This window comes from Salvelinus sp. IW2-2015, unplaced genomic scaffold (assembly GCF_002910315.2).
Source record: "Salvelinus sp. IW2-2015 unplaced genomic scaffold, ASM291031v2 Un_scaffold4963, whole genome shotgun sequence".
Lineage (NCBI taxonomy): Eukaryota > Metazoa > Chordata > Actinopteri > Salmoniformes > Salmonidae > Salvelinus > Salvelinus sp. IW2-2015.
In genome coordinates, this window is record NW_019946232.1 from 653 (window position 1) to 26,828 (window position 26,176).

The 26,176-nt window shown below is 42.2% G+C and overlaps 1 protein-coding gene across 1 annotated transcript in view; it reads right to left on the reverse strand.

Annotated features, from left to right (window-relative positions):
• Positions 1-19,452: 19,452 nt before the first annotated feature.
• The window catches only part of LOC112077839 (G patch domain-containing protein 8-like), a 12,037-nt gene continuing 5,313 nt past the window's right edge, over positions 19,453-26,176 (reverse strand). Inside the window, exon 2 of the mRNA XM_070441849.1 lies at positions 19,453-23,546. Within this exon, the coding sequence (XP_070297950.1) occupies positions 19,619-23,546 (3,928 nt within the window). The 3' untranslated portion in view covers positions 19,453-19,618. The remainder of the gene's footprint in view (positions 23,547-26,176) is intronic.

Genomic DNA, 26,176 nt, shown 5'->3' on the forward strand with positions numbered 1-26,176 from the left:
AAAATCTTCAATCATCAAGTTCTTGCTCAACTTTCCTCTTAAGAAGCTGATAAACTAGAACCTTTTGTGAGAAAACCCAACAACAACAAAAATCACAAGGGTCACATCGAATCAGCACAACAGGGCTTGAAATGCTGTGCTCCTTTTGGCCAGTCACTCGGGTAGAGGATGAATGTAAATGATGGTCCACTTCAAGTTGAATTGATGATCTACTGCAACGCTGCCTGTGTGCTGAATGAATAACAGAAGTCAATTGGTTTTTGGAAAAATGTACTATTCCATGAACCGTGCCATCCACACAGGGGAGTGAGAATCTTCTCTTAGCTTACCTTACCTGTCATTGTGTTCTGATTATATTAGATGGGGAAGGGGACGGGGGGCATGTGTCCCTGCTATATTGGTTGGGGATGGGAGGCCGTTGTTAAGCACTGTGTGACAAAGTAAAGGGCAAGAGGTAGCTATTCACTTGGGGATTGGCTGTTATCTCCTAACCAGGCTAAACAGCTGCTGTGGGAGACAGGAAGGAGGAAGAGAGAGGACGTGGGTCTATGTATGTGTCAACTAAAAGAGGAAGGGTATATTCGTTCCAAATGGCACTCTATTTCCTAGGGTCCTGGTCTAAAGTAGTGCACTACATAGGGAATAGGGTGCCATAGGCCTCTGGTCAAAAGTAGTGCACTATATAGGGAATAGGGTGCCATAGGACTCTGGTCTAAAGTAGTGCACTACATAGGGAATAGGGTGCCATTTTGGCTTCAGCCCACAGACACCCAGGCAATTCACAGCACAGGAGAACTGGTAATGCAATTCAGACCCTTCCGGGGTTCTAGAGGAGAAACACAAGAACGTTACACTGAGAGACTTGAACCTCTTTTTGTCTCTCTGTGCTACAGCGGACATGGCACAGGTGTGCAGGCGATTGAGTAGGCTGCTGAAGTCGTCACGGCCGTCGCAAGGAGGAGACCAAGGCGCAGCGTGGTAAGCGTACATTCTTCTTTAATAAATGAACGAACACTGAACAAACYAACAAAATAAACAAAACGAACCGTGAAGCGAATATGGATAGTGCAGACAGGCAACTAAACATAGATCAAGAACCCACAAAAACCAAAAGGGAAAAATGGCAACCTAAATATGATCCCCAATCAGAGATAAACAGCTGCCTCTGATTGGGAACCAATTCAGGCCACCATAGACATACATATACCTAGACTACCAAATCCCCTAGACTTACAAAAACCCTAGACAAGACAAAACTAGCATACCCACCCTCGTCACACCCTGACCTAACCAAAATAATAAAGAAAACAGAGATAACTAAGGTCAGGGTGTGACAGAACTATTGAGGAAAACTACAAATACCTGTTCAGTTAAAAAATTTTTTTTAAATACAGTAGATTTTTTTGCATGGCTATCCTGTGAAGAAAAGTATCATTGCAAGTTTTTGAAGAAAATAACACGGTTGTCCCGGGTTACCATTAAATATTCGATTTTTACATGAACGTTGTCACTGTCATTTAAAAGATAGAAAGTTAAATGTATTCATTTATTGTCTCAGTAGTTTACGGTATGTTGCAAACACACTTATAACCCAGTATAACTTTTCACTAGTCAACCCTCGAAGACCAAAGCCTGTTAACTACGCCAACTCACAAAGAATGTTAACTTTTTATAAGTGGTGCAGCTTTTAAAGTGTATTGCCCCCATAACACAGCTGCTCTTCTTCTAGCAGAGAACAAGAGAGACATTGCTGCCATTTTATAATAATGATTGTGAAATCACCCCGGGACTCGTCTTCGTCTGGTAATAAAACCTCGCTCTCAAAAAAAGGAAATGTTAATTAAGCTTTAATTTAGCAGCCAGCTAGCGACTTGACACCCGGGCAATGTGCTATTATTATTGCTGCTGGTGCTCCATTGCATCAGTTTGTGTTTCTGCTTTACCCCTGAGCTAACCTTGGAGGAGAACAAAACAATACCAACAACAACAAACACAAAGGAAGGAACCAAAATGTAGCAGTATCCTCCTGATTACCATCTAGTCAGGTCCAACAAATAGCGATAACAAACAGAAAGGAAAAGGCCCAAAACTAATGCACCAATCTCAATCTCCTCCTAATCCTTATTACAGAGACAAGTCACAACCAATAAATAGCAACAGGATCAAAAGTTGGATTCATGATGTACATATATATATGTATGACTAACTGATAAATATACAATAATTAGATATGGGTTCAATCAGCAAGAGCTCTTCCATGTTGTGTGGAACAGTGGACATCTTAGAAGCTTTAGATAGGACTTGGTTTGGAGAGGCTCTGTTTATCTGTACAAGTATTTGTCTCTGCCTGTATAATTTGAGCTGGAGAACCAGTGCTGTACATACGTGGGTGTTTGGAAGGGAGACAGTCCAAGTGTCTGGAGGCAACATGTGCTCTATGAAGAGAGAGAGAGAGAGACTGGGAGTGCCGGCTGAGAAAATTTAGAATGTTTTGGTGTTTTATGGAACCAGGGGGAAAATGTTTCATTTTTAGTATTTTATGTAACTAGGGGAAAATGTTAAATGTTATGTGTTTTATGTAACTAGCGGGAAATGTAAATAAAAGGTTAAATAGTAGTCACCAAAAATGTATATTTAAAGATGTATTTTTATGCTATTTTATTTCCACCGGAAATCACCTAGAGTCTGATTACACACGTCAGTAGTTTGTATTCAGACTTACCTTCTGAAGTGGCGTAATGGACTTTGCAGGTGTGGTTACCTGGCGCTCGCTGAATACATGTAATTCAATCGCTTAAAACCATCCAACTTGCAGGCAAACAGATTTTCTCGTGGAGTATTAATCAGATCAAATTGTATTGGTCAGATACACATGGTTAGCAGATGTTAATGCGAGTGCAGCAAAATGCTTGTGCTTCTAGTTCTGACCAGTGCAGTAATAACCAACGAGTTATCTAACAATTCCCCAACAACTACCTGATACACACAAATCTAAAGGGGTGAATGAGAATATGTACATATAAGTATATGGATGAGCGATGGCCGAGCGGCATAGCCAAGGTGCAATAGATGGTATAAAATACAGTARATACATGTGATATGAGTAATGTAAGATATGTAAACATTATTAAAGTGGCATTATTTAAAGTGGAATTGTTTAAAGTGACTAGCGATCCATTTATTAAAGTGTCCAGGGATTGGGTCTCAGTGTAGGCAGCAGCCTCTCTGAGTTAGTGATTGTTGTTTAGCAGTCTGATGGCCTTGAGATAGAAGCTGTTTTTCAGTCTCTCGGGTCCCAGCTTTGATGCACCTGTACTGACCTCGCCTTCTGGATGATAGCGGTGTGAACAGGCAGTGGCTCGGGTGGTTGTTGTCCTTGATGATCTTTWRGGCCTTCCYTTGACATCGGGTGCTGTAGTTGTCACGGAGGGCAGGTAGTTTGCCCCCGGTGATGCGTTGTGCAATACAATGAGGTTTTCAGTACATTTATCTAAAGCCATTCCTTTAAATTTGGTGTACCTTTAATTACAATTTTTGTGATAGGCTCACTAGAATATAATGTAGGGAAAGAACGGTTCAGAATATTAGGGATCAATGACAGAAAGCCATGTAAATACATACATATTCATCTCCTTTTCAGCACCAATTGGTATATAAAAAAATACTCTGATCTTGTATATTTGTAACGGCAGCCTTCCTCCTCTTCGTCTGAAGACGTCTGCCTCTGATTGAGAACCATATTAGGCCAAACGGACAAACAAGACACACAACATAGAATGCCCACCCAGCTCACGTCCTGACCAACACTAAAACAAGCAAAACACACAAGAACTATGGTCAGAACGTGACAATATTTGTTTGAGTTAGGAAAGTATTTATGAATAATAATTATAAAAACAGGTTTGGAGAGCCAAGACACAAAACATACCACTGAACAAAAATATWAACACATTAAGTATATATGTTGGTCCCATGTTTGATTTGCTGAAATAAAAGATCCCAGAAATGTTCCATACGCACAACAAGCTTATTTCTCTCTAATTGTGTCCGCAAATGTGTTTATATCCCTGTTAGTGAGCATTTCTCCTTTGCCAAGATAATCCATCCACCTGACAGGTGTGGCATATCAGACGCTGATGAAACAGAATGATCATTATATAGGTGCACCTTGTGCTGAGGACAATAAAAGGCCACTCTAAAATGTGCAGTTTTGTTACACAACACAATACCACAGATGTCTCAAGTTTTGAGGGAGTGTGCAATTGGCATGTTGACTGCAAAAAATGTCCGTCAGAGCTGTTGCCAGAGAATTGAGTGTCAATTTCTCTATCATAAGCCACCTCCAACGTTGTCTTAGAGAATTTGGTAGTACGTCCAACCGGCCTCACAACCGCAGACCATGTGTAACCACACCAGCCTGAGACCTTCACATCAGGCTTCTTCACCTGCGGGATGGTCTGAGATGAAACTGTGGGTTTAGACAACCGAAGAATTTGTGCACAAACTGTCAGAAACCATCTCAGGGAAGCTCATCTGCGTGCTCGTCATCCTTGCCAAGGTCTTGACCTGACTGCAGTTCGGCGTTGTAACCTACTTCAGCGGGCGAATGCTCTCCTTCGATGGCCACTGGCATGCTGGAGAAATGGGCTCTTCATGGATGAATCCCGGTTTCAACTGTACCGGGCAGATGGCAGACAGCGTGTATGGTGTCGTGTGGGCGACCGGTTTGCTGATGTCCACGTTGTGAATAACAAATACAATTGCAATTTATCTATGGCAATTTGAATGCACAGAGATACCGTGACGAGATCCTGAGGCCCATTGTCGTGCCATTCATCCGCCGCCATCACATGTTTCAGCATAATAATGCACAGCCCCATATCGCAAGGATCTGTACACAATTCCCAGAAGCTAAAAATGTCCCAGTTCTTCCATGGCCTGCATACTCACCAGACATGTCACCCATTGAGCATGTTTGGGATGCTCTGGATCGACATGTACGACAGCATGTTCCAGTTATTGCCAAAATCCAGCAATTTCACAAAACCAATGAAGAGAAGTGGAACAACATTGCACAGGCCACAATCGACAGCCTGATCAACTCCATGTGAAGGAGAGGTGTTGCTCTGCATGAGGCAAATGGTCACACCAGATACTTCCTGGTTTTTATGATCCGCACCCTACCTTTTTTTTWAAGGTATCTGTGACCAACAGATACATATGTATATTTCTAGTTATGTGAAATCCATAGATTAGMGCCTAATGAATTTATATCAATTGACTGATTATCTCATATGAAGTGTAACTCAGTAAAATCTTTGACATTTTTTGTATGTTGTGTTTATATCTTTGTTCAGTATATTGGTAAAAAAAAAAATACTATAGTTTTATTCATTCTGAAAGTTGTCTTATTCAATAATGCAATCCATGAAATATTGGAAGGTGAGAAAAGTGTACTGTAGTGGTTGAACAGTATTCTAACCCCAACTAATCATGGAACTGTGTCCAACGGGTCCATTGATCGTGGACCGTACGCCAGGCTCCAGGTTTAAACTGCTACAGTATGGTCGTGGACCGTACGCCAGGCTCCAGGTTTAAACTGCTACAGTATGGTCGTGGACCGTACGCCAGGCTCCAGGTTTAAACTGCTACAGTATGGTCCCAGTTATGGTGCGCTGGACCGTACCGCTCCAGGTTTAAACTGCTACAGTATGGTCGTGGACCGTACGCCAGGCTCCAGGTTTAAACGCTACAGTATGGTCGTGGACCGTACGCCAGCTCCAGGTTTAAACTGCTACAGTATGGTCGTGGACGTACCGGCTCCAGGTTTAAACTGCTACAGTATGGTCGTGGACCGTCGCCAGGCTCCAGGTTTAAACTGCTACAGTATGGTCGTGGACCGTGCGCAGGCTCCAGGTTTAAACTGCTACAGTATGCGTGGACCGTACGGCTCCAGGTTTAAACTGCTACAGTATGGTCGTGGACCGTGCGCCAGGCTCCAGGTTTAAACTGCTACAGTATGGTCGTGGACCGTCGCCAGGCTCCAGGTTTAAACTGCTACAGTATGGTCGTGGACCGTACGCCAGGCTCCAGGTTTAAACTGCTACAGTATGGTCGTGGACCGTACGCCAGGCTCCAGGTTTTAAACTGCTACAGTATGGGCCGAGTTCCAATAATGATTCATATAGGATGTCCCAAATTATTGTTCAACTTGTTATACGTTAGCCTAATATGATTCATTGTTGCTAGCGATCCTCAGGAACAACCACACTGACGTGTGGTTAAATAACATTTTAAATTCATTAAAAGTCCTACATTGTGATTTTCTGGATTTTTTTCCTCATTATGTCTGTCATGTTGAAGTGTACTATGATGAAAATTACAGGCCTCTCTCATCTTTTTAAGTGGGAGAACTTGCACAATTGGTGGCTGACTAAATACTTTTTTGCCCCACTGTACAGTATAGAAAAACAGTATATACATAAAGAGATGAGTAAAGCAAGATAACAAATCAAACCAAAGGATTTGTCACGTGCCGCTGAATACAACAGGCACTGTACAACCTTACAGTGAAATGCTAATACAACAGCACTGTACAACCTTACAGTGATATGCGAACAAACAGGCACTGTACAACCTTACAGTGATATGCCGAATACAACAGGCACTGTACAACCTTACAGTGATATGCCGAATACAACAGGCACTGTACAACCTTACAGTGATATGCGAATACAACAGGCACGTACAACCTTACAGTGAAATGCCGAATACAACAGGCACTGTACAACCTTACAGTGAAATGCTGAATACAACAGGCACTGTACAACCTTACAGTGAAATGCCGAATACAACAGCACTGTACAACCTTACAGTGAAATGCCGAATACAACAGGCACTGTACAACCTTACAGTGAAATGCAATACAACAGGCACTGTACAACCTTACAGTGAAATGCCGAATACAACAGGCACTGTACAACCTTACAGTGAAATGCGAATACAACAGGCACTGTACAACCTTACAGTGAATGCCGAATACAACAGGCACTGTAAACCTTACAGTAATGCGAATACAACAGGCACTGTACAACCTACAGTGAAATGCGAATACAACAGGCACTGTACAACCTTACAGTGAAATGCTTACTTACAGTCCTAACCAACAGTGCAATTTTAAGTAAAAAAAAAAGGTATTAGGTGAACAATAGATAAGTAAAGAAATATTAACAACAGTGAAAAAACAGTAGCGAGGCTATGTAAGGATTAGTAAGTGAATGAGATACCGTAGAATACTATAGAAAACAYTATATGCATATGAGATGAGTAATGGCAGATTTGTAAACATTGTTAAAGTGACTTGTGTTCCATTCCTTAAAGTGGCCAGTGATTCCTAGTATATGCCTATAGGCAGCAGCCTCTAATGTGCAAGTGATGGCTGTTTAAAAGTCTGATGGCCTTGAGATAGAAGCTGTTTTTCAGTCTCTCGGTCCCAGCTTTGATGCACCTGTACTGACCTCGCCTTCTGGATGATAGCGGGGTGAACAGGCAGTGGTTCGGGTGGTTGATGTCCTTGATGATCTTTATGGCCTTCCAGTGACATCGGGTGGTGTAGGTGTCCTGGAGGGCAGGTAGTTTGCCCCCGTTAATGCACCCCCCTATCCAGGAAGCACCCCCCTATCCAAATCGAAGGGACAGCAGTGGACAAAGTGGAAAGTTTTAAGTTCCTGGGCGTACACATCACCGACAAAACTGAAATGGACCACCCACACAGACAGTGTGGTGAAGAAGGTGAAACAGAGCCTCTTCAACCTCAGGAGGCTAAAGAAATGTGTATTGTCACGTAAAACCCTCACCATTTTTTTGTACAGATGCACAATTGAAAGCATCCTGTCGGGCTGCATCACCGCCTGTTACAGAAACTGCACCGCCCACAACCGTAAGGCTCTCCAGAGGGTGGTGAGGGTTTTACGTGACAATACACATTTCTTTATTTATTAGTTTATTTCAAAACTCACGGACCAGGCAAGGAGGGCATTATTAATCAGAGAGGCAACAAAGAGACCAAAGATAACCCTGAAGGAGCTGCAATGCTCCACAGTGGAGATTTGAGTATCTGTCCATTGAACCACTTTAAGCCGTACACTCCACAGAGCTGGGCTTTACTGAAGAGTGGCCAGAAAAAAGCCATTGCTTAAAACTTCTACTGGGTCACCATCCCGGATCCGGGAGCATCCTCATCAGTAAAAAGCTGACTAGCATAGCCTAGCATAGCGCCACAAGTAAATACTAGCATATAAATATCATGAAATCACAAGTCCAAGACACCAAATGAAAGATACACATCTTGTGAATCCAGCCATCATTTCCGATTTTTTAAATGTTTTACAGCGAAAACACTATGTATTTCTATTAGCTAACCACAATAGCAAAAGACTCAACCGCATATTTTCACAATTTTTTACCGCATAGGTAGCTATCACAAAACCGACCAAATAGAGATAAAATTAGTCACTAACCAAGAAACAACTTCATCAGATGACAGTCTTATAACATGTTATACAATAAATCTATGTTTTGTTCGAAAATTTGCATATTTGAGGTATAAATCATAGTTTTACATTGCAGCTACCATCACAAATATCACCAAAGCAGCCGGAATAATTACAGAGAGCAACGTGAAATACCTAAATACTCATCATAAAACATTTATGAAAAATACATGGTGTACAGCAAATGAAAGATAAACATCTTGTGAATCCAGCCAATATTTCAGATTTTTTAAGTGTTTTACAGCGAAAACACAATATAGCATTATATTAGCTTAATACAATAGCCAACCACACAACTGCATTCATTCACCGCAAAGGTAGCGATCGCAAAAAAACAGCATAAGATATAAAATTATTCACTAACCTTGACAAACTTCATCAGATGACAGTCCTATAACATCATGTTACACAATACATATATGTTTTGTTCGAAAATGTGCATATTTAGCGGTATAAATCGTGGTTTTACAATGTGAATACGTAGTCAAAATGCACAAYATTCTCCGGAGATATCTTGGACAGTCACCTAATCTAATCAAATAACTCATTATAAACTTTACTAAAAAATACATGTTGTACAGCAAATMAAAGATACACTAGTGCTTAATGCAACCGCTGTGTTAGATTTTTWWAAATAACTTTAGTACGACATACAGCTTACGTTATAGCGAGACAGCGCCCAAAATAAGGGCGGAAAATATGACTAAACATTTTCCACAGAAATACTAAAAAAAAWATAMATAWAAAAAAAAAWAWACGAAATAACATCATAAATGGTTCCTACTTTTGCTGAGCTTCCATCAGAATCTTGTACAAGGAGTCCTTTGTCCAGAATAATCGTTGTTTGGTTTTAGAATGTCCTCTTCTCCTGTCAAATTAGCAACCATAGTGTGTCCTCCTGAGGATCTGCCTTTTTACTCAAGTTGCTGGGAAATGACTGACAACACAGCTCTTAGCTCCCTCTGTAGATGCCTACTGGAGAACTTTTATTTGTATTGCTTTTAAATGATTTTTTAAATCTTAACACTTTGTTCTAGCTAGCTATTTGTGTAGGTAGCTATCAAGTAAACACAATGATATAGTTTGCGCCATGTGGCGCAAACGTGGCCAACTTCACATGACGCAAAGAAAAGAAAATTCCAAAACTCGCAATAAACGTTCAATAAACTGATATAACTSGGTTTAAAAAAACTACTTTATGATGTTTTTATCATAGCAATCATAGGCAATCTCMGGTTCCTTCTCGCGCCTTCCAAGACAATGAKATTTCCAGACATGTCATTCCAGAAGCTCTTGTTCGGCCTCAGATCAAGCTAGACACCCCATTCCACCTCTCACTGCCTGTTGACATCTAGTGGAAGGCGTATGCAGTGCATGTATATCCATAGATTTCAGGCAAATTAATAGGAAGGCCCTGGAACAGAGCCTCGATTTCAGATTTTTCACTTCCTGTCAGGAAGTTTACTGCAAAATGAGTTCTGTTTTACTCACAGATATAATTCAAACGGTTTTAGAAACTAGAGAGTGTTTTCTATCCAATAGTAATAATAATATGCATATTGTACGAGCAAGAATAGAGTACGAGGCAGTTTAATTTGGGCACGATTTTTTACAAAGTGAAAATAGCGCCCCCCTATTGACAAAAGGATTTATTAAAGAAAAAAATAAGCAAACACATTTGGTGTTTGCCAAAATGCATGTGGGAGATTCCTCAAACATATGGAAGAAAGTACTCTTGTCAGATGAGACAAAAATGTTGCTTTTGACCATGAAGGAAAATACTAAGTCCGGCACAAACCCAACACCTCCCATCACCCCGAGAACACCATCCCCACAGTGAAGCATGGTGGTGGCAGCATCATTTTGTGGGGATGTTTTTCATCGGCATGGACTGGGAAACTGATCAGAATTTAAGGAATGATGGATGACGCTAAATAAAGGGAAATTCTTGAGGGAAACCTGTTTCAGTCTTCCAGAGATATGAMACTGTGACGGAGGGTCACCTTCCAGCAGGACAATGACCCTAAGCATAATGCTAAAGCAACACTCGAATGGTTTAAGGGGAAACATTTAAATGTCTTGGAATGGCCTAGTCAAAGCCCAGACTTCAATCCAATTGAGAATCTGTGGTATGACTTAAAATGAAAGATTGCTGTACACCAGCAGAACCCATCCAACATGAAGGAGCTGGAGGAGTTTTGCCTTGAAGAATAGGCCAAAATCCCAGTGGCTAGATGTGCTAAGCTTATAGAGACATTCCGCAAGACACTTGCAGCTGTAATTGCTGAAAAGGTGACTCTACAAAAGTATTGACTTTGGGAGGGTGAATAGTTATGCACGCTCAAGTTCTCTGTTTTTTTGTCTTATTTCTTGATTGTTTCACACAAAAAATAAAATAAAATTGCATCTTCAATGTAGTAGGCATGTTGTGTTAATCAAATGACACAAACTCCCCAAAAATCTATTTTAGTTCCAGGTTGTAAGGCAACAAAAATGCCAAGGGGGTGAATTATTTTGCAATACCACAGTAGGTATTCCTTTTGTCCAGATGGGATAGGGCAGTGTGCAGAGAGATGGCGATTTCATCGTCTATGGATCTATTGGGGCGGTAAGCAAATTGAAATGCGTTTTTGGTGGCAGGTAAGGTAGAGCTGATATGAACTTTGACTAGTCTCTCAAAGCACTTAATGATGACAGAGCTGCGGGGCGATAGTCGTTAAGTTCAGTTGCCTTTGCCTTCTTGTGTACAGGAACAATGGTGGCCATCTTGAAGCATGTGGGAACAGCAGACTGGGATAGGGAGAGATTGAATATGCCCGTAAACACATCGGCCATCTGGTCTGTGCATGCTCTGAGGACGTGCCTAAGGATGCTGTCTGGACCGGCAGCCTTACGAGGGTTAACATGTTTAAATGTTTTACTCGCGTCGGCCACGGAGAGGGAGAACCCACTGTCCTTGGTAGCAGACCGCGTCTGTGGCACTGTTCAAAGAATGTGTTTAGCCTGTCCGGAAGCAAGACGTCGGGCTCGGCGACGTGGCTGGTTTTCCTTATATAGTCCATGATTGTCTGTAGTTCCTGCCACATACGTCACGTGTCTGAGCTCTTTTATTGGGACTCCACTTTATCTATATACTTGTGTGATTGCCTTGCGGAGTGAATAACTACACTGTTTATATTCTGCCATATTCCCAGTCATCTTCCCATTGTTAAATGTGGTGGTTCACGCTTTCAGGTTCACACGAATGCTTCCATCTATCCACGGTTTCTGGTTAGGGTTTAAATAGTCACAGATGGTACAACATCTCCAATACACTTCCTTATGAACTCAGTCACCGTATCCGTGTATGCGTCTATGCGCTACCCAGAACATATCCCAGTCCACGTGATCAAAACAATCCTGAAGCCTGGATTCCGATTGGTTAGACCAGCGTTGAATAGTACGAAGCACTTCCTGTTTGAGTTTCTACCTATAGGACGGGAGGAGCAAGATGGAATTGTGGTTCGATTTGCTGAAAGGAGGGCGGGGAAGGGCCTTGTAAGCATCCCTGAAATATGAATAGCAATGGTCGAGAGTCTTAGTAGCGCAAGTAGGACAGTCATTATGTTGATAGAATTTCGGCAGTATAGTCCTCAGATTTGCATTGTTAAAATCCCCAGCTACAATAAATGCAGCCTCAGGATATGTGGTTTCTGGTTTGCATAAATTCCAGTGAAGTTCTTTGAGGGCCGACGAGGTTTCGGCTTGAGGCGGGATGTAAACGGCCGAGGCGATGACGGAGGAGAATTCTCTTGGGAGATAATATGGTCGGCATTTAATTGTGAGGTATTCTAGTTCGGTTGAACAAAATGACTTGAGTTCCTGTATGTTCCTAAAATTACACCATGACCCGTTTATCATGAAACACCCCCCCCTCCCCCCCCCATCGCCCTTCTGCTTTCCTGTCTGAGAGATGTACTGAGAATCCTGCTTTACTAACTCCGACAGAGTATCCCGAGAGAGCCATGTTTCCATGAAACAAAGTATGTTACAGGCCCCGATGTCTCTCTGGAAAGAAATCCTTGCTCTAAGCTCATCAACTTTGTTATCCAAAGATTGAACATTAGCGAGTAATATACTCGGTAGCGGCTCCTACTAAGTCAAACCAGCAGGCCGCCTCGAGTGCCTCACCTCCGGCGATGTTTTGAGTCGGCCTCCGGAATAAGTTCCGTTCCTCTGGGGAGAGTGAACAGAGGATCTGGCTCTAGAGAAGTCGTATTCCTTGTCGTAATGTTGGTAGATCTGGTGAGTTACCGCCGCTCTAATATCCAATAGTTCTCCCCGGCTATATGTAATGACACAAAGCATTTCCTGAGATAATAATGTAAAAAACTTTACAGAAAAAAACGAAATACTGCAAAGTTTTCTAAGAGCTAGTCGTGATGCTGCCATCTCCGTCGGCGCCATCTTTATCCTTTCATCGCACGTAAAGGTCGTGGAATTATGAGGGAATTAGGTCAAGATCAGAATACAGCGTGTCTGTAGACACACCGTCATTTCATTGATCTCCACCCCAAACGAATYGCGGGTGAATAGCATGATATTATCATGCTTAAATTCAAGGTCAGAATACGCATAGAGAGATAAGTGCATAAAATGGGAATTACGTTCCATTTACGCTTGCTTAACTCAGATCTGAATTTCACCCCCTAATGAACAAACTAAAATGTGTTGTTATCAGTGACTGAGATACTTTTATTATAAATATAAAATGATCCATTCTAACAGCAGGTGTGAGAGCCACGGGAAGTGTTTTTGCCTGGTGGGCAGCTAGGTGTAGAGAGACACTGGTGTGGGAGTTCAAGTGCCATGTATCAGGTCCAAGATCTCTGGATCTTGAGGAAATATCGAAACAGGTGGTGAGTGACCTCACAAACTGTGAATAATCCTAGAGAGAGAGACACAGAGAGAGAGAAAGAGACAAACACTGAAAGAGAGAGAGAGAGAGAGAGAGAGAGAGAGAGAGAGAGAGAGAGAGAGAGGAAGAGAGAGAGGGGAAAAGAGAGAGAGAGGGGAAGAGCTAGAGAGACAAACACTGAAAGAGAGGGGGGAAGAGATAGAGAGAGAGAGAGAGAGAGATAGAGGTGTGAACGAAAACCTTCCCTCTCACTGAGAGATGACTAAGGCTTAACCATCTGTTGCTGGATCAGAGAGAAAAGGAGGTGTGGCAGAAAAGAGAGTGTTCTCAAAATGTACACTACCATGCTCCAAGCACACACATCGGAGTACGAGTCCAAATCAAAATATGCGAAACGGAGCAGGGAGAGCACTTCTCGAATGCGTACTCTGTTTGTACATATTTTGAAGCATGCATCAATGCAAGCTTCAACAGAAAGTATGCATAGTAATATTTCTTTAAATCAAAAATGGCAGCCATTATTTGAGCTTACACGAGAGAAAATACACTCCGATTTCGGAACAAAATGTTGCATATTCACATCTCATATGTTGCCTGACTACAATATTGTATCTTGATACGTCAACTTCTTATGGCTGGGTGGCAGTATTGAGTAGCTTGGATGAAAAGGTGCCCAGAGTAAACTGCCTGCTACTCAGGCTCAGAGGCTAATATATGCATATTATTAGTAGATTTGGATAGAAAACACTCTGAAGTTTCTAAAACTGTTTGAATGATGTCTGTGAGTTTAACAGAACTCATATGGCAGGCAAAAACCCGAGAAAAAATCCAACCAGGAAGTGGGACATCTGAGGTTTGTAGGTTTGCCTATCCAATATACAGTGGGATATTGGTCATTTTGCACTAGATGTCAACAGTCTTTAGAACCTTGTTTGATGCTTCTACTGTGAAGAATGAGGGAAGGAGAGCTCTTTGAGTCAGGTGTCTGGCATGAGCTGAACATGCGCGCTCACGTGAGAGCGACATGCTTTCCATTGCATTTCTGAAGACAAAGCAATTCTCCGGTTGAAAGATGATTGATGATTTATGTTAAAAACATCCTAAAGATTGATTCTATACATCGTTTGACATGTTTCTACGAACTGTAATGGAATTGTTTGACTTTTCGTCTGACCTGCTCGTCATGAATGTGGATTACTGGAATGAACGCGCGAACAAAATGAAGGTATTTGGACATAAATTATGGACTATATCGAACAAAACAAACATTAATTGTGGAACTGGGATTCCTGGGAGTGCATTCTGATGAAGATCATCAAAGGTAAGTGAATATTTATAATGTTATTTCTGACTTCTGTTGACTCCACAACATGGCGGATATCTTTATGGTTTATTTGGGCTCTGAGCGCCATACTCAGATTATAGCATGGTGTGCTTTTTCCGTAAAGTTTTTTTGAAATCTGACAAAGGACATTAAGGAGAAGTTTATCTAAAGTTCCATGTTTAATACTTGTTACTTTTATCAATGTTTATTTTGAGTATTTCTGTAAATTGATGTGGCTCTCTGCAAAATCACCAGATGTTTTGGAGGAAAAACATTACTGAACATAACGCGCCAATGGAAACTAAGATTTTTTAATATAAAAATGAACTTTATCGAACAAAACATATATGTATTGTGTAACATGAAGTCCTATGAGTGTCATCTGATGAAGATCATCAAAGGTTAGTGATTAATTCTATCTCTATTTCTGATTTTTGTGACTCCTCTCTTTGGCTGGAAAAATGTGACTTGGCTCTGACCTAACATAATCTTTTGTGGTGCTTTCGCCGAAAAGCCTATTTGAAATCGGACACTGTGGTTGGATTAACAAGAAGTGTATCTTTAAAATGGTGTGAAATACTTGTATGTCTGAGGAATTTTAATCATGAGATTTCTGTTGTTTTGAATTTGGCGCCCTGCAGTTTCTCATCCCTGCTGTAATGCCTCAGCGGCTGTAAACTGTCATCACATCAGTCAGACGGTGATACAACTAGCAAAAAACTTCGCTCTGTAGATCTACCCTCCCCCGGTGGAAGTGTATCGGGACCTTGTAATAATGTATTTTTACTTTGACTTTAGCCTGKCTATATCCTTTAAGTCACTCAATGGACACGAGAAAACACTGTCGAAGCCTGGAGGTGAAAGTGGCTATTTATTTGGACAGCTGTAGAGCTCTGGAAGGTCATGTAGCTGTTGAAAAGCATGTGGGGTGTTTGACACGCCTTGGCTGTGGGAGATTTATTGCATCTCATTGTAAAATAGACTGACTAAATTTGTGTTACTCCGCATGTCCACCATCACTTTTAGTTGTTTGTTGTAATTCTCCCCTCAACAACTCTTTAGATGAAATATTCAACAGCATTTTATCTCCAAGACAAATTGCCTCCGTCTTACAAACCTCACAAAACAGCTTCTCTGTTAATGCCTCTGTGCAGAAAGATTTCCACTCAACTTGACAAACATGCTGCTGTAGTCATTTATACCGGGTACAGAGGGTGCATACAGACACGTCTCACACAGACACATCTCACACAGACACATCTCACACAGACACGTCTCACACAGACACATCTCACACAGACACATCTCACACAAAGAGACTCAAGAAGTAGGAATATGATTTAATTGATTTAATTTTACTTCTGTTGACACAATTTTAGTAAAAACATAATTGAATGTTGATAATAATTCATCAGGCTACTATAAAAACAGAACTGTATCTTACAATATAAATATGTCTAATTTACAACATGTCATTTTTTTTATTTCTCAGAGCAAGTGGAATTAATTATATAACAGAATGGTAGGACCGTTTTTTCACCCCGGCAACAGCTACGCTCCTTTACGTACTTATCTGGACAGTGAAGCTACTACTTTTAATTTGTCTCCATAGATTAACTGTTTTATATGAAGCGACAGTACAGAAGGTACTACGTTCATACGTATCTGTTTATAAACCGTTTAGATATGAAAGTACTTTATGTATCTCGTTCCTCCCACACAGACACATCTCACACAGGTGTCATAAGTATTTGTACAAAATTCACTTCAAGTGTATTACATTTTTTGTCAAASGTTTAGTATTTGATCCCATACTCCTATCACACAATGACTACGTCAAGCTTGTGTCTCTAACTTGTTTTTATGCATTTGATGTTTGTTTTGATMGCGTTTCAGATTATGTTGTGGCCAATAGAAATGTACGGTAAATAATGTATTGTGTCARTTTAATTGAAAGAATAGAACATGTTTCTGAAAATGCATTAATGTGAATGCTAACATGATTTTTTGCTCCCGATTGGCACAGCTGTCCAAGGCACTGCATCTCAGTGCTTAAGGCGTCACTACAGACACCCTGGTTCGATTCCAGGCTGTATCACAACCGGKCGTGATTGGGAGTCCCATAGGGRGGCACACAATTGGCCCAGCGTCGTCCAGATTTGGCCTGTGTAGGCCGTCATTGTGAATAAGAATTTGTTCTTAATAGACTTGCCTTGTTAAATAAAGGTAAAAGAAAATATAAAAATAAACAGATAATTCTATAAACAGATAATAAATCATGAATAATGATGAGTGAGACATGTTTAGGGGTAATGAATTTTGTCACTTTTTTAGTCACCATTATTCATGATTCATTCATGATTCATTCATGATTCATTCATGATTCATTCATGAATAATTCATGATTGTCCATAATCATGATAGCATACGCATTATTAATGTAGTAGTGTTCGGGAAACATATTCTACTCTCATTTACAGTAAAAGTCGATCCAAAATGACACAATACATTATTGACCATTCATTCTTTTTGACAAAAAATGTAATACYCTTTAAGTGAATTTGTCCAAATACTTATGACACCTTTCAAATGGAGGGACTAGATACAGTACATCAAATGCATACCTTTCTAACCAGTATCAAAATACCTTCAAATAAAAGGTGACATTCTGTACTGTTGCCTCATATAAACCATTTAAAAAAAATCTCTAATCCAAAATGCTGCAGCTTCACTGTCCAAATAAATATGTAGGAGAGTATATCTACTGTATTACAGCTACATGAAGACCTACGGAGAAGCTTGAAACCACACGGTAACCAGGTTTACATATCAGATCTGGGTTTTTTACGTGATTATAAAGACACTGGGTCATTTTTAAACCAAAGAAAACTAGTTGATTAGACATTTTAAACCCATTTTTCTACGCTATCCTGCTTTAGAATCAGAAGGGGTCTCATTTACGTCAAATATAAAGACGTGTAACGTTGAAGTCACCAGACCCGACCACATTAGTTGTGTTTCTTGTTCAGAAACTAAGGAAGAATGGCTGTAAAATAGAATAAAAATAAGTAAATAAAAATAGTGGTCAAATTTAAATAGTGGTCAAATTAAAATAGTGGTCAAATTAATTTTAGAGTCAGATGGGTAAATCCTTACAAAGAACATATTTTAGGACATAAAAAAAAAATACTTTTGGAATACTGTAGTATCTGGATCAATTCAGGAGTAAATGTTACATGAATGAATTGTCATCGTTTAGGAAAGCAAATGAACGTAGAGTGAACGTCATCGACACACGCTATTACACTAGATACAGCACTTTGTTGTGTGTGTTCACGTTTAATTGAACTAGTATTGCATTAAATGCCCAAAGGTAGACTATTGAAGCACATCACTAGCAGAAAAACACAGACGTTAATAATGAATCTGCCTGCGACAGTTTCTACATCGGACTGGTTTTAAATGTGCACACGTCCAAATTCTTTAGTTATGCTTGATTGTCTCTCTAAAGGAAATATTTCTGTCTAATATAGTATGAATGAAAGGCACGTATCACTCTCAATACTACAGAAGCATTTCCATTGATACAACAGGGTTGGATGTTACATGAAGATAAGGACAAAACTACATGAAAAAAGTAATAACTGGAAGTAAATTAAATGTTTTGTTGGAAGCAACAAAAAGAAACATGATTGAATAGTCTGCAGTGGGATGTGATGTCTCAAAACATGGGCTGCAGTGGGGATGTGATGTCTTAAAACATGGGCTGCAGTGGGATGTGTTGTCTTAAAACATGGGCTGCAGTGGGATGTGTTGTCTTAAAACATGGGCTGCAGTGGGATGTGATGTCTTAAAACATGGGCTGCAGTGGGTTGTGATGTCTTAAAACAAGGCACAGTGGGATGTGTGTTAAACATGGGTTGCAGTGAGGATGTGATGTCTTAAAACATGGGACTGCAGTGGGATGTGATGTCTTAAAACATGGGCTGCAGTCGGGATGTGATGTCTCAAAACATGGCTGCAGTGGATGTGATGTCTTAAAACAAGGGTTGCAGTGGGATGTGATGTCTTAAAACATGGGCTGCAGTGAGGATGTGATGTCTTAAAACACATGGGCTGCAGTGGGCAAATGTGATATCTTAAAAACATGGGTGCAGTGGATGTGATGTCTTAAACAAGGGCCGCAGTGGGATGTGATGTCTTAAAACATGGGTTGCAGTGGATGTGATGTCGTTAAAACATGGGCTTGCAGTGGGATGTGATGTTCAAAAACATGGGCTGCAGTGGGATGTGAAATGTCTACAAAACATGGGCCGCAGTAGGATGTGATGTCTTAAAACATGGGCTGCAGTGGGATCGATTCAACGTGCAGGAGGATCGATGTTCAAAACTGGGCTGCAGTGGGATGTGTTGTCTTAACAGGGCTGCCGTGGGATGTGTTGTCTTAAAACTTGGGCTGCAGTGGGATGTGATGTCTAAAACATGGGCTGGCAGTGGGATGTAGATGTCTTAAAACATGGGCTGCAGTGGGATGTGTTTGTCTTCTAAACATGGGCTGCAGTGGATGTGTTGTCTTAAAACTTGGGCTGCAGTGGGATGTGATGTCTTAAAAACATGGGGTGCAAGTGGGATGTGAATGTCTTAAAACATGGGCCTGCCAGTGCGGACGAATGTGTTTGTTCTCAAAACATGGGCTGCAGTGCGATGTGTTGTCTTAAAACATGGGCTGCAGTGGGATGTGATGTCTTAAAACATGGGCTACAGTGGGGATGTGTTGTCTTAAAACATGGGCTGCAGTGTGGATGTGTTGTCTTAAAACATGGGCTGCAGTGGGGATGTGTTGTCTTAAAACATGGGCTGCAGTGGGATGACGGTGGAATGTGGGTGTGACTGAAGCATCGAGGGAGGGAACATGGTTGGGCGGGGCATGGCGTGGAACGTCACTGCCATTGGGTGGTGGTGTAAACTGGGCGTTGCCACAACAGAGAGATGCGGTGTTGAGGTAAGAAAGGGAGGCGGTCCAGGGGGACATATATCCACTCCCATAGGCCGGCGGCTGACTGGGACTGGCATGACCTGGGGGAAGAGAGGGGGCTGGGGATGAGGGGGCAGGAAGCCTGCATGGTGGTAGGCATGGTGGTGCTGGTGGTGCTGGTGGTGCTGATGGTGGAGGATGGTGTGTTGGATGGTGATGGACCCGGTAGGCATGGGAGACAGGTGGACGGGGTGCAGCATGCGAGGACAGGAGGGGGACATGGGGACAGGAGACCCAGGCAAGACAGGGTTCATCTTCCCTGGGAACACCTGGTGTTGCTGATGGTGATGGAGAACGTGTCTATGGGTCTGTATTTGAACGACACAGTGGTGTTTCTCCATGCCGTCAGACGGGTGCTGCGGATGGAAACTTGGAGGTCTGTGATTGTGGTAAGGGCTAGCTGGTCTATGATAGGGACTACACGGGCTGCCTGTAATGTTAAGGCCTCCTGGCCTCAGGCCCTCCCTGATCCCCCTCTCCTCATGAACCCTAATCCCAGGGCGACACCTCTGTTGGTTAGGGTAGCTCTGGAGACTATGCTGACACGATTTGTCCAGACTCGCATTCTGTATCTGAAACCTCTGTGGAGGGATGAATGGAGGGGTGATCTCTCTCGCACCCGGTGGACTGACATGAGCTGCTAATGTCACTGTTTGTCTTCTTATACAATCTTGTCCATTGTTGCCCATTTCTAGATGATGTACCATGATCGGGAGAGAAACGGTGGGAGAGTTTTGGACACAAATAGTGATGTTTTTGTTTTCATGAGTAAAACTGATTCTTTCTGGGGGATTTGGGGGATCTTGTACAGGCCCAGGTTGAGAGGGAGAGGAGGCTCTGTCTTCTTTCATGCTGGGAACATTGTTCTGGATCTGGAGCCGAGGAGAGCCTCCCATTGACTTACTGCTGTGCTCTACAGCTGGCTGACTCGGGGTACTACAGCTGGCCAGTGGACCTTTAATCACAGGGTATTCTACATCTGTATTCATTCGATTCTGGACGTTCAGCTTACATCTGTCATCAGACAGTACATCCACAGGAGGTTCTGCCATGTGAACATTGTGACCTACAAGAAGGTCTGAGATGTGAACATTGTGCCCTACAGGAAGGTCTGAGATGTGAACATTGTGACCTACAGGAAGGTCTGAGATGTGAACATTGTGACCTACAGGAAGGTCTGAGATGTGAACATTNCCTACAGGAAGGTCTGAGATGTGAACATTGTGACCTACAGGAAGGTCTGAGATGTGAACATTGTGACCTACAGGAAGGTCTGAGATGTGAACATTGTGACATACAGGAAGGTCTGAGATGTGAACATTGTGACCTACAGGAAGGTCTGAGATGTGAACATTGTGACCTACAGGAGGTTCTGAGATGTGAGGAGCATAACTGGCCCCTCTCTGTCTCTTCCTCTGTCTCCCCGCCCCACCACAGGAAACACAGACTGACCAAGAGGACCCCTCCTCAACCATTGAACCATCTGGCCCATTGGGCTCTACCATTACAGGTGACTGACACTTGGTGCATGGAACCTGGTGGTCAAGGCCCAGCTCATCAGCGTCAAGCAAAGATGATGCTGTCCGTTTCCTTCTCAACGATTGACCGATACAACAGTCTTTACCACAGCTCTCTGGTGAAAGGGATTTAGTCGTGCTTGGTTTTTGGGTAATGGTCCCTGGGCTTTGTGGTGACAGATGTGTCATCACCATGGTTCTGTTTTGTCCAACAGCCACAGCAGGGTTCTCTGTGCAGGGGTTGTCGTGGCTCTGTGAGCTCTGTGAGCCGTGTCCTGCAGCGTTTCTCTGTTCTGTTGATGGATCGACTGGGTCTGTCCTGCCGTCGCTCCCGAACACCTTTTCAGAATCCGTGGCGCCCTCATCAGAGAGACTGAGGCTGCCCGCTGATCCGTTTACGCTGCCTGCTGTTTCCTGTCTGCTTCTCTCTTTCTCCCTCTCCTCCCTCTCCCTCTCCTCCCTCTTCTCCCTCTCTCTCTCCTCCCCCTCTCTCTCCTCCCTCTCTCTTTTCACCCTCTCTCTCTCCCTGTCCTCGGGGGCAGCGTGGCCACTGTCAGCCGGATTTTGAGCTGATTGCTTTGACTTCTCTAATGGCTGCACTCGCTGTGAAGTGGGGACTCTAAATTGGCTATCAAGTCCTTCCCTACACTCTGACTGTCTCTGGAATGTGTTGCATTTCTCCGCATCGCTCTCCACGCCTCCATCCGTCTCCATCTCTCTGTGCCTCTCTTCCTCATATCCTCCTCTCCTCCTTCTCCTTCTCCTCCTCTTCTTCTTCTTGTAGCTCCTGTAATGGCGCCTGTCTCTGGATTTCCATTTCTTGGTGCCTGCTGCTCTCTTGCCAGTCTGATCTTTTGACTGACTACTAGATTTACCACTGCTGTAGACTCTGCTCTGTCTCTTCAGTTGCAAGCTGCAGCTTTCTGTGRCTATGTCACTCATGTGGTGCTCACATATGAGACAATCCTTCCTCTCCACTGTCTCCCTGTCATCTCTGATAGGGATATGATGGTCTGGCCTTGAGTAGGCCTCTTTGTTGTGCTTGTTGTCTATTAGTTCCTCAGAACAGACAGAGGTTGAGCCGATACACAACGCCTCAGGTAACCTCAGCTCCGTCTTACTCTGACTGTCACCAGTACTAACCTTCGCCCTGCTCTGCGACTGCTGCGAGGCCTTAAAGTCAAAATGGAGGGGGTTGCAGCTGTAGGAGAAACAGGGCTCTGTCCTGGTGAAGGTCAGCATCTCTGAAGGCCATTGGAGAACAGTGTATCCATCTTTGCTGAGCACAGAGAAGAACGGCTGACTGGGCTTGGTGAAAGGACACGACAGTGTCTTCACCACTGCCGTAATGTCTTCTCCTTTCTCTCTCGCAGTCCCAGGACACTCAGAGGACTGAGAGGGGCAGGAGTCGTTCTCAGGGGGACCATCGGAACTGGCGATGACCTCTGAAAAGGAACTGCTAATGGAGGAGTTTTCTTCCCCCGAGACACTCCTTTCTACTTTATGAACTTGTTGCTGTTTGCTTGTTTCCGGTTCAGCCTCTGTCGGGCTGTTTCTCTGAGTTTCCTCAGAGTTCTGTGTATCTAGTACTGTGTCTGGGTCATCTAAGGGAATGTGACAAGGGGATGCAGGTAATTGGGAGACAGAGGACACATAATGTCTGGCGATATCCTCAGAGTTAACCAGGACAGAATACAGATGTGAGACCTGTGGTGGCATGTGGATGTCAGACCTGGACAGTGTATCTGATGACCTCTGGCTCCCGTCACTAACACTGTTAGGGCTGAGATCACCAGGCTTAGTGCCATTAGTCTCCACACCCGCACAACCCCGTCCAGGGATGTTCAACTCAACGAGGGGAATTCTGAGCTTCTGTGTTCCGATACGTTCTTTGGAACCCTCCTCTGTGTTCTCGCAGAACACCGCCGCTGCAGATTCCAGCTTCACGGACGCTTTCTTCGGGAAGGAGAATGAGAAGGCGATTTTGTGCCTTTTGTAAGTTTGTTTCTTGGCCTTGCCGTTGTAGGGCCAGTACAGTGTCTGCTGGGTCTTGCTGTTGGAGGCCAGGCCAGTGCTGGTGCCTGTGGTATGGTTGTGGGTCCCTGTTTCCAGCACTGTGGAGTTGTGGCTCTCTTCTGACAGTCCGTTGGTACAGCTCTCTCTGCAACTGGCGTCCACCGCTACAGTAGTAGACTTGAACTTGGGGCCACTGCCTGGAGCGCTGAAATAGAAAAATAAACATTTGAATGAATATCAGCAAGTAAGTCCGTATATACGTGTGCATGTTACTACGTTGTTACGTGCAAATCCCTTAAGGATATTAACGCTCATGATTCATGTGGATATATTAAACAAGGACTCATCCCTAGACAACTGCTGCGTACAGTACAATTATACAATGTATAAAAAAWATATATTTTACATTTCTTTTTTTTATCTTCTTCTACACTCTAAAAAACGAGGGGTTCAACAAGGGTTCTTCTTAGATCCTCAAAGTTCTTTGAAGAACCTTAGGGTTCTTGGCACTGAAAATTGCCCCCAAAAGGTTAGGAGGTACGGTTCAACGAGGAACCTCCTTAGTTGTTGGTGGTGGGGAGGGGGTTCTTGAAGGGAACTAATTGCCCAACTGAAACATTTGGAATTGAATTTGAAAGGACAGGAGATGCAGGCACTTAACTTAACATTTTTTAAATTAAGCTCTCCTCAATTTAAGGTCCCTTGTATGATCTAAATGTTTCATCTATTCCATCTATCTTTTCCAATTTGTGCAAATCTTTCTAAAACAGAAAATGGAGACAATTCAATGGATATCAATCAACAAAGAGTTAAGAAGGTTATAAGAATAGGTTGAAAGCTGTATTGGGTGCAGATGCCTGAACTGTTTATTTTGTGTCTGCAGGTACACAGACGAGGACAGGTCCTTCATTTGTGACCTGTTGCCACAAGAAATGGGCAACCAGTGAAGAACAAACCATTCTAAATTTTACCATTGTAAATACAATCTATATTTATGCTTATTTATTTTCCCTTTGTACTTTAACTATTTGCACGTCATTACAACACGGTATATAGACATAATCTGACTTTTGAAAATGTCTTTATTCTTTTGGAACTTCTGTATGTGTAATGTTACTTCAAATTTTTTATTTTTTATTTCACTTTGGTTTATTATCTATTTCACTTGCTTTGGCAATGTTATTAACATATAATAATAATATATTAACATATAGTTGAAGTCGGAAGTTTACATACACATCAGCCAAATACATTTAAACTCAGTTTTTCACAATTCCTGACATTAAAACCTAGTAAAAAATTCCCTGTCTTAGGTCAGTTAGGATCACCACTTTATTTTAAGAAAGTGAAATATCAGAGAAATACTAYAGATAATTATTTATTTCAGCTTTAATTTCTTTCATCACATTCCCAGTGGGTCAGAAGTTTACATACACTCAATTAGTATTTGGTAGCATTGCCTATATATTGTTTAACTTGGGCCAAACATTTGTGATGGCCACTCCAATACCTTGACTTTGTTGTCCTTAAGTCATTTTGTCACAGCTTGGAAATATGCTTGYGGTCATTGTCCATTTGGAAGACCCATTTGCAACAAAGCTTTAACTTCCTGACTGACGTCTTGAGATGTTGCTTCAATATATCCACACCATTTTCCTTCCTCGTGATGCCATCTATTTTGTGAAGTGCACCTGTCCCTCCTGCAGCAAAGCACCCCCACAGCATGATGATGCCACCCCCGTGCTTCACGGTTGGGATGGTGTTCTTCGGCTTCTAAGCCTCCCCATTTTTCCTCCAAACATAACGATGGTCATTATGGCCAAACAGTTCTATTTTTTGTTTCATCAGACCAGAGGATATTTCTCCAAAAAGTACAATCTTTGTCCCCATGTGCAGTTGCAAACCCTAGTCTGGCTTTTTTTGTGGCGGTTTTGGAGCAATGGATTTTTCCTTGCTGAGCGGCCTTTCAGGTTATGTCGATATAGGACTCGTTTTATTGAGGATATAGATATTTTGTTCCTGTTTCCTCCAGCATCTTCACAAGGTCCTTTGCTGTTGTTCTGGGATTGATTAGCACTTTTTGCACCAAAGTACGTTCATCTCTAGGATACAGAATGCATCTCCTTCCTGAGTGGTATGATGTCTGCGTGGTCCCATGGGGTTTATACTTGCGTACTATTGTTTTTTACAGATGAACGTGGTACCTTCAGGCATTTGGAAATTGCTCCCAAGGATGACACAGACTTGTGGAGGTCTACATTTTCTTTCTGAGGTCTTGGCTGAATTCATTTGATTTTCTCATGATGTCAAGCAAAGAGGCACTGAGTTTGAAGGTAGGCATTGAAATACATCCACAGTTACACCTCCAATTGACTCAAATGATGTAAATTAGCCTATCAGAAGCTTCTAAAGACATGACTTCATTTTTTGGAATTTTCCAAGTTGTTTTAAGGTACAGTCAACTTAGTGTATGTAAACTTCTGACCCACTGGAATTGTGATACAGTGAATTATACATGAAATAAACTGTAAACAARTGTTGTAAAAATGACTTGTGTCATGCACAAAGTAGATGTCCTAACCGACTTGACAAAACTACAGTTTGCTATCAAGAAATGTGTGGAGTGGTTGAAAAGGGAGTTTTAATGACTCCAACCTAAGTGGATGTAAACTTCTGACTTCACCTGTATGAAGGTTCCCCAACAGTTTACATTTGAAGAACCCCTAAAGGACACTTTAGAAACCTTTTCTTTTTAGTGTTGAAACTATAAATACACCCAGAAGGAAAAGATGGTTTCAAATTATAAATAAACATTACGGAAAAAGATGGTTGAAA